The sequence below is a fragment of the Lingula anatina genome, chromosome 4 (assembly GCF_051362555.1).
Source record: "Lingula anatina isolate TDL-2025a chromosome 4, LinAna3.0, whole genome shotgun sequence".
Taxonomy (NCBI): domain Eukaryota; kingdom Metazoa; phylum Brachiopoda; class Lingulata; order Lingulida; family Lingulidae; genus Lingula; species Lingula anatina.
Genome location: NC_141770.1, coordinates 24,477,258 through 24,487,236, shown reverse-complemented (window position 1 = coordinate 24,487,236; position 9,979 = coordinate 24,477,258). Strand labels below are relative to the sequence as shown.

The following is a 9,979-nucleotide window of genomic DNA, read 5'->3' as shown; positions in this document are numbered from 1 at the left end:
CCTCGTTGACAGACGGGGTATTGTGGATGAATATGACACCTCAATTTCTTTTGAGATATCGTCATAATAAATGTTATAAGGAGCAGTTGTAATGTAAGCAGATTGATGTTTATTAGTAACGAATAGCGTAAGTATAATGCTCAGTAATTTTTTCTTATTTTCCTTTCATACGTTTCAGTTTTGTATTATATGAACGCAGTGTTGTAATTGTGCCCGCGGTATTTATCTTAATTGCCAAAATGATGAATCCAAATGGATTTTCTGGACCTCTGGCGTTTCGTAATAGAGAGGTGGGGTGACACAAATAAGGGAACAGGTGCAAGAAAAGGGCTTGTCTGCTACGCTGTCTTTAAGAAACGCTCTAAATTATCTTTTTTTCACAAGCAAATGCAATACCTCAGCACCTGCGCTATTGTAAATCATATCATTTGGCATATCCTGATGCTAAAAATGTCACCCCTAATTTCATTACATCATTTTTCTCTGCGCCACATTTAACGGCAATGAATGTGCATTGATCAATCTTTATTTATACGGGCTCTCTCCACCGCTTTGCTTGGGTGCTGACAGTGAGACAGTGAGCTGGCTTTAAAATGCTTCAGCTTAATCGGGAACAAATGCACTGGGGACCAAAATCCCATAAGCTTTAGTTGTTTTGCCCCCCCCCCCCCCCCATACACGTGTGCGTTAAGAAGTCTTCAAATTATATCAAATTATTATAATACAAGATATCAACTGATAAAGGAAGGTATCACGGTTTACCCTTTAATGTAAATTTCTGATTTATTACATGTCACATTTTAAAAAGTTTAAATCAACAAAATATTCAAACTCGGTGAAAGCAATTTTATTTCCTTTTGCTGCTTTAAATATCAAACCAGTGTGTAAACCCTTGAGAGAATGTTGAAGATAGATAATTGCCAAGAACGCGTTTGCTGGAGTACAGTAGTTTTCTTCGTTAATTATACATAGTTTAACTTTCCTCATTATGGTCTCTTGATTCTTAATCTTCTACTTAAATATATTTACAAAGTTTGCAAGATTTAAAAATTCACTTGAATGTATCAACAAAATGCAATATATTTTGTATTTCACTGTTTTCTAAACAGTTGTGCTACCTACCCCTAATACATACGATATAATTGTTTACATTGTGACATAACAACAACTGTAAATAAAGTTAAGAAATAATTATAACTAAACACAAAGTAGAGAAAACCCTCTGCTTTTAATATATATAATAAGTATATAATGGAATCTGCACCTTTTGATATGCATAAATACTTATATAGATCTACAAATACTATCCACAATTTTTTAGTCAAGGTTAGGCAATAGCCGCACATATTTATGTAGCAGTCTCTTTTAAATACTGTCTAAAAGGAATGATATTTGAAAGTTTTCTTTTCCTTCTTCAAATAAATCTTCAAATAGATTTCACACTTTGATATTAACAAACAGTGCATCTTTTGAGAGCCTATCACTGAATTACTAATTTGTCATGAATTGATATTAACCAAGAGCATAAAGACAACTGGCAAGAAAAAAAGTTTCATACATATGTCCATTGGTATGTACATTTTAAGCGTTGTTCCCTTTTTTTCTGAGAGAGAGAAAAAGAGTAAATGATAAATATTCCCATCCCTGCTTCTTTTTTTCTAGGTGGGCATTTCCTTAAGAGCACCCTTGTCAAAAAATTATCAAAGATATCCCAGAGAGGTAAATGCCGCCACTGGAAAAAAATCTAGTCACAGTCATTTTATGTATATAAATATATAATGTATAGTGCACAATAAACTTTTGAAACACAACAAAAATATAGAATTCAGTTATAAATAAATATGTCTATATGCAAACTCTAAGTTAAGTCAAATTTAGTAAATAAGAATCAAGTCCATTATCACTTTCTCTTTGAAACAATTTCAAAAATGTTTCACTAAGTTAAAAAGGTCGTGAAGCAGATAAAATTTTAACAGATAACCTTCACTAATATCGTTCATCATTTAAAACTTAACAAATTTGTCTTTCATATAATCTGTTTTCAAGAGAAAAATAAATTTTCTCTAATTAAAACATAATAATAAATATCATAATAACACAACCATCTTAAAAGTAATCTGTACCTAAAATAAATAGTTTGTATTTTTGATGAACATCTTTGGTAAAACAATAGACAGACAATCTTCAGATGATGATTCACACAACTGTCATATAAATCCCCTATGTAGAATATGCTCACAATATAAATATAATAGGCAGGTCTGCCCAGATGTCGGAATTGTGATTCACTGACACGTTAACGTATTGTATTGTAGTCACGGATCCCTGATATACAAAGGAGACGGGGGGGGGGGTGACACAAGGATACCAATTGCCTTCTTTTCTCGGCAAATATGACAGTTGACATATGTAACTTTACCATATTATGAAGAGCACAGGGATTGAAAATTTGCTTGTTTCATTTGTTAATTTTTCTTATTCTTTCATTTTGGGAAGAGGGTCAGGGGGTACCTCAGAAGAGAAGGAAAGAACACATACCTGCTGTGCACTCTCCCAGATCAGCCATTGTCTCTTGCTGCCCAAATGTGTTATCAGCGTGAACATTTTTTTACTTATTTAGCTCATGTCATACTATCATATAATGATATCATATTATGCTTATTACCATAATAAATGTAACAATAAAGTTATCGGCAGTGGTACTTAGAAATTTGTCGATATTCAAGCAATGGGTTGTATATTACGTGCCTTGGTGCGCTCTTCGGCAGTTAGGCAAGGGAGGATTTTCAACATTTCCACAATGCCATCGTCAACAGGTATACTGGTACGGAAGCCCAAGTTGCGAATTTTAGCGTAAGAAACCTCATAGTCTCTTTTGTCCTTGTCTGTGCCAACAGTGGAATCGTTGATGACGATCGACGGCATGTGCCGCTGAATATGCTTGGCTACCTGAAGCTTGGTCAGGTTCATGCACTCGTCTCCTACGTTGAATGCCCTGCCTGACATTTTCTCATAGTTCTCTATGGCAAACACAAAAGCACGGGCCGCGTCTTTCACGTGGAGGAACGTGCGACGAAAATGGCTCTCATAGAGGTCGAATTTGCCATGGACAAATGCTTTGTCTGTTAGGTCATTGATAAGGAGGTCAAGGCGAAGCCTTGAAGATAGTCCAAACACTGTGGCGAGACGGAGGCCCACTCCACCGGCACCGACGATGATTTTCTCAGCACTTGCCTTAGTACTGCCATAATGGGTAAGCGGAGAGATGGGCGTGGTCTCTGAACACACCCCTTCAACAGCTCCGTAGCACGAGCCAGTGGAAGCATAGACAAGTTTCTGATGGGGCTGAAGAAGGGAGGCGAGGATTTCCGTGCCCCCAACATTGATTTCTTCAGCCAAATCGGGGTCTTTGTCGCAGGCCGGGTAACCTACGACAGCAGCCAGATGGATGATGGCGTCTACATTCTGCATGGCTTTGGCAAGCTGTGTTTTATCTCTGATATCGCCTTGGATGATGTTCAGGTTCTTGTGGCCTGCCCAGGTCAAAAGGGGCGTAATTCCCCACCAGCAGATGTCATATACAGTGACTTTGTAGCCACTTTCCAGCAAGAGAGGCACCACACTTGAGCCAAGGTAACCAGCGCCCCCTGTGACTAACACGTGCTCGTTACCCTCCGATAACTGGTTTTGCTCATAACAGCCGTTCATTATGTTCTGACTTTCCATGCTGACACTGAAACAGAGAATAATTTTAAGATCTTAAATATCATTTTCATATGAATTATTTTTAAACTTAGCATTTTTTTCAGTAAAAGATTTCAACTGGATGCTTGCTTTTGGAATATTTATTTTTTCATTCTGTTCTTACTTTTCAAGTTTAAGCACACTGACGCATCAAGTGCCTTTATGTCAAACCCTGGAAAGGGGGGGGATAGAAGAACGTTTTGGACAACACTGTGCACTTTAAGGAATTTTCATCTCTTCTGGGTCAAACTTCAGTCTTTTATTATACCCCCTTTCAGTACGGACAGTTCAGTTAAAGGGAAAACCACAAGGTCCGACGGCAAGCACAGAATCCAGAATAATTGCGACAACCGCCGTTTTGGTGATAAAATAGAATTCATTATGTCTATGAGATGTTTAAAATATATTTATTGTGAAGTATAAAGTTAAAGTAATTAAAAAAAACACAAAACCACGCGCAGTCTTTAAAAAAATTCCAGATTTGAAACATCATGGAGCACGTCATGTAAGAGGATTTTAATCAAATGAACGTTTCAAACAGCCAAGCGCAATTAATAATGTAGCCACATGTATATTCTTACCTTCCATAAGCAGCAATTCTAACCTAGCAAAATGGATGTAAACGACGCAAGGCATTCCTATTGACTGGTCGCATGATTCTGCTGCATTGTTTGTACTTCGTACATATTACTAATATTACTATCATTACTATCATAAATCATAACCAGTTGGTTGCACACAACGGAATACATTTTCTTAATCTCATTGTTATTTACCTTTGGTTATCTTGGTTTCTTGTCCAGATCTTTGTCGTACGTCTGCTTTAATAATGGTCTCAGCAAAGCACAACGCGCTTCAAGTTTAAATAGCAGCCCGAAATGCGGGTGGATTCGTTAGGAAACTGTGCTAAAATATTTAAGCCGACTTCAACAGCACGTGCGTAGGCTTTCGCGTCCAGTGACAGGCAGAGCCACCTGGCGAAGGCAAGGATTTACGCAAGCATTTCAATATTAGCGGGAAACGGTTCAAGACACAGCGTGCGATGCGTAGGAGTGTGGCTTCTGCTTACGGCACTGCGGTTGTTTACGGCACTGAGGCTGTTTACGGCACTAAGGCTGTTCATGGCACCGCGGTTGTTTACGGGTATATCCAGCTGATCAGTGAATTTAGATGTATTAGATTTATTGCAATATAGAAATTGTGATGATGTTCACGAAGTAAATCCAACAGCACCACACGAAAACAATTAGTGCTTTATAATGAGAATGCGGGTGAAGTATACTTATCTTTACTGTAACGACTTCGACAATCGGGTTAAAACTACAAATTAGGCCTACCTTTAACTCCGTTACTATTTTTACTCGTTTTACAATTTTGGGGCCATCTTTATGACTTACTCATGCACGTGTAAGGTGATCACTTGTTACTGCATGTCCAATCCGTATGTGCATTTATGGTTTGATTTTAGAGGGTACTCAACAATTTAGCGCATCCATGTCCCCATTCCCATGATTTATATGAGGAGCGGATCCAGAGCTATTTTCTGACAGTCTTCCAAATTATCTTTATTGATCTATCCTCCAATTTTGACCGTCTTCCAACAGAAAAAATAAGATACCCTTTAATGTAAACTTGAAAATCTGACCGTCTTCTGGAAGACCCAAATAATATATCTGATACCCTGATACCCTGATACCCTGATAATATATCCCTTTAATACTGATTCTGTCACAGTTAAGGTTTCAAATGTTGTTTGTATTTCATTATAATTCTGCTACAAAATCATCAGTTTAACCTAAAAGGCCAGTGGACAGAATAACTGAATAAATCTCGATGGTTAATGTAATTTCAATCTACCGCTAAAAACGAGCCAGAGATCTAGACATATAGCCTACTGTAGGCCTACATCTATATGAGCATGAAACGATGATATCCTCATCTTTCTCTAGGTTTGTATAAATTGTTTGTTGCAATCAACTGCGCCACTAAAATTTTCATGTTAAATTAAATTTTCATGTTTGTCACTGTCATTCAATAAGGTTGTTTACACCATGTAAATCATGGTAAGAGTTTTTTAATTGCTATACGGGCGAGAGATGCGACAACGTGTAGCACTGCATTTCAGTATTCTCTACCAGAGCCACAGTTATTAAAGGGATAATAACTCTTCGTATGAGGTCTATATTTCACAATAAAACATTGTGAATAACTCATAGAAATATTATGTATTCTGTTTAACGACAAAAACAGCAGTTATAGCTATTATTCTGATATCTAAGCTTGTCTTCAGACCACGTGACCTCCACTGATGGCTATACTCTGTTGTAACCTCTTAAGAGATTTTAACAACAACAACAAAAAAAAAACTTTTTTATTTTTAGAAAAAAAAGGGACTTACTTTGAATGTAAAAATGGATTCATTAACCATTGCTAAGTTTGGGGAAATTGTTGTTTACTCCAGGAAAATTCATTTTTTGGCCAAAACGAAGAGTTATTATCCCTTTAATACATGGACATCTTCACAGTACAGAGAATAGCAACAATTTAACCAGAGACATATCTGTGAATATGTAGTGAAAAATCAATCTGTGACCCTGGTACAGGGTAGCATTTGAGGCACCTTTGTAAACCGGGTTTTGCTTCGAGTTACGGTCTGTTAACATGGACAGTTTCTCCCCTTTGAAATTTGGTAAATCATTTAACGCTTACTATAGTTTGCCAACCATTTGGTAACAATCTTGGATATTCGGTGACTGAGTTAGAATATGTGGAGAGAAAAAAGAAAAAAATGATATGTACAAATTGATTTCAGGTATTTTCCCACTAAATTGAATTTCCTAAAAAAAAAACAAAACTGTACTACATGTTTTAACCAAAACTGCCGAAATGGTGACGTTGTGTTGTAGTGAAACACAAATCAAGACAGCGGCCTACACGAAGTCTTATGATGCTGGTGTTTCAACCGAAAACTCTATCAGATTCTGTGTAAATATGGGCACACCACTTTTGTTTAACACACCATTTCATACATTTGTTCAAATTACATTGTATGTGTTCGCTGTAATAGATTTTTTATTAACGCAGGGTTAATATATGTCTGTAATATTAATGTGACGTTTGTTTTATCATTTGCAAACCTAACACAAATGCTCCATTTTGCCATTTGGAATTCAGGAAGTTCATGGTACTTTGCTGTTTATTTGAAGGTCATTTAAAGACAATTTTCTAAACAGAGAGCAGAATTCACGGAAAAAAAGTTAGGTGGAAAATGTTCCGATACTTCCAAGTCATCACATCTTGCTAGAGACTACACTGTAATGTGGGTGTTGAATTATGTTCTTGTATTTGAATCAGTGGTGCTGCACATACTGCGGTAACTCCTTCACTCCAAGTAGACCAGACTACCGTATATATATATATATATATATATATATATATATATATATATACAATGTACAGAACCGTTGGTTTCGGGTGTAAAGGGTCTGGTGGAATTGTGGCAGGGAGGCAATTGCCCCCTCTCTCCGCCCATCTCCTCTCCCCGCAATCTTCTCTAAAAAAACGGGATCTTTAATGAGTGTTAGCCTTTCACATTCTCCCAGTCCATCTGAAGTATTTTACCTTTCCTCCAGTCGGTGTTTAAATAAGTACTACAGACAAACAACAACAACGGTTGTACACAAACTACCAGCACAAACAGCCTCCCCCTCGCAGCATTTTCCCAGCCTACGGCCCTATTGTAGCACAGAAAGTTGATGGTACAGCTGTCGTCTGTTGCCAATCATTAAATATATATTGGCATATTAAAAGAAACAAATTGCATGATAAAGTCGACATGTAAAACAGTATATTGAATGAAGATGTGGCACAAACAGTATATTGAAGAAGGCAATAAAGCTGACAACAGGGGTTACAATTCTACTTTAAAAATACACTCAAAAACATGTATATATCAGTATTATCCCCTGGAAAATGTTACATATTGGGTGTTAGTTTAATAACTTCAACAGTATTGAAGATATTGCCATGAAATTTGGAATATCTTAGGAAAATGATGTTTTTGATGACTGCTGAAAAACTTATGACTCTACCTTTCTTTTTGTTGGCAAAAACAAACAAACAAACAAACAAACAAACAAACAAAATTCCATGCCGGCCTATGTGACTTCTGGCAGGTGTCTTTGTCTCTGTCGTGGAATTTTTCCAATATGTGTTTTTGATTTGATGATAATATCAAAACTGTTTCACTTTTATACTCAAAAATTCCAAGGCTTCATGGCCAACGTTAAAAATCTGTACTAAATTTCATTCCAAAAACTTGTGAACTGTTGACGTTATTCAACTTCGAAATTAGTAAATAAATATCGCTTTTGTTAGCCACCCTCTATATTTCCATTGTAGTACCTAGATGATTGTTATTAAGTTTAAAAGTTTTAACAATCAATGGAAATTAATAATCATATTAATCTTTAGTGGGGTTATCATAATAAGTATTTATAAAACCACTGATGTCCAACACATAAAAAAAATTATTATTATGCAATATTTGAGAGAATTGTCTTTAATATCATCAATTTCTATGAGGATGTCAGACGAGTTTCGCAGATAATAAAATTGTCATTTTCAGTTTCAGTGATGTATCAATATAAATTGTGCGACACTATGTAGCTATAGAAGGCTACAATATCATCCTCACTCCTTTCTTTTTCTATAGTGCTATCATTATTGCGGCCATATTTCTTGAACAAAAGGCTGTATGTCATAACTAAAGCTCCTTGTCGAATAGGTTCTCGTACTTATAGTGATGATTATGGCGGCGAAAGAGCAAACCTGGAAGATATGCCTTTACGATCTGTATTGCTGAACTATAAAACCAGAAAAGTAAAACGCGCGCCCATTTTATATTATGTAACATTTTCTATATCTTCATATCTAATATCTACCATGAATGAAAATGACTATCATTTGCGATTATATAATATTTCTATGTCGCTCTTAATGCCTGATATTCTTGCCGTGTCTTTCTTCCATAATAAAGTACGTCATACTATAAAACTTTATTCAGAGAAATGTTTATATATTAATTTGCCACCGCTCCTTTACAATTGCAGCAACAACCACATACTGTAAAATATGCCCAGCCTGTTGAATATTTCATAATATCATATAGCTCAAAGGAAGGTTTGGGTATAAAAATTTCATTAGTCTAGTTACATTAGTACCATATCATTTTCATCTCGTAATATAATTTGAATCTGAGACAAACGTTATATGCTGATTTTATATGCTGATTATTACGTACATGAAAACTGAGTTTATATTTAAGTTCATTTTAAGACAGGTTCGTTGGATGAGGGTCAGAGGGTTCGACAAGGTCCAGATAAGGTCCACTCTTAATCAAAATTTGATTTAGGTTCTATGCCATTTCTCAAGTTGGGTCAACTTAGAGGGTAAAAAAGGTCCACCTATTAAGAAAAAGAAACTCCCACCGTTGAAACCGTTGCCACTGTTGGCTATATGCCTGTAACTTAGACAAGTGTACGTGCAAAGTAGGTAGTAAGAATTTGATTTCAGGAATTAAATGGAAAATGAATGAAAGCCACGTGTTTGGATTCCAGTGACCAATTGACACAGTCACAGCTGACGCATATTCTGCGTGTTCTTCGAAGTTTAATGAGAAATCGCCACTGAAATATTGAAGACCTTCAATTGAGATGTTCTCTTGACGCTGGTAAATTATGTTGACGATGGCTCGCCTCGCTTGTGACGTGCTGTCATTTGACGTACAGAATGTGAACGAATTTACGCAATGCCGTTGCGTTGTACAAACCCAATTCCTGCTTATCACAATATAACGGATAAATAATAAAACAGCTTTGCGATTCTTATTATGTAATTGTTACAGATTTGGTTAGAATGCTACAAAATAGAACTTTGGAACATCCATATAATAATGAGAGGACGGGGATCATTAACAGACAAATGTCAAAATTGGACCCTCCTCAAATGTGTGGGTTGGGTTGGCGCTCCTTAATGCTACCAACAGCAAATGTCATAACGGTTTCTTCAATTTAAAATTTTAAAAAGGGTGAAGGATGCGATCGGGGACCACTTCATGAAGCGTTTTTACTCTAGGCTATATATAGCTACAGTGGTGCTAAAAAGTAATATCCACAAATAAAGAAAAAATATTTGTAAAGGGATAAAAGCAGTTTAGTGTCATTCAGCCAAAGTT

At 36.3% G+C, this 9,979-nt stretch overlaps 1 protein-coding gene across 1 annotated transcript; it reads right to left on the bottom strand.

The window, feature by feature from the left end:
• Positions 1 to 831: 831 nt before the first annotated feature.
• LOC106151532 (uncharacterized) lies at positions 832 to 4,659 on the bottom strand. The gene is made up of 2 exons (XM_013524851.3): positions 4,521 to 4,659; positions 832 to 3,733 (listed from the first exon to the last, which is right to left on the bottom strand). Exon 2 carries the CDS (start codon positions 3,724 to 3,726, stop codon positions 2,722 to 2,724), a length of 1,005 nt encoding a protein of 334 aa, XP_013380305.1. The 5' UTR covers positions 3,727 to 3,733; positions 4,521 to 4,659; the 3' UTR covers positions 832 to 2,721.
• Positions 4,660 to 9,979: the final 5,320 nt, after the last annotated feature.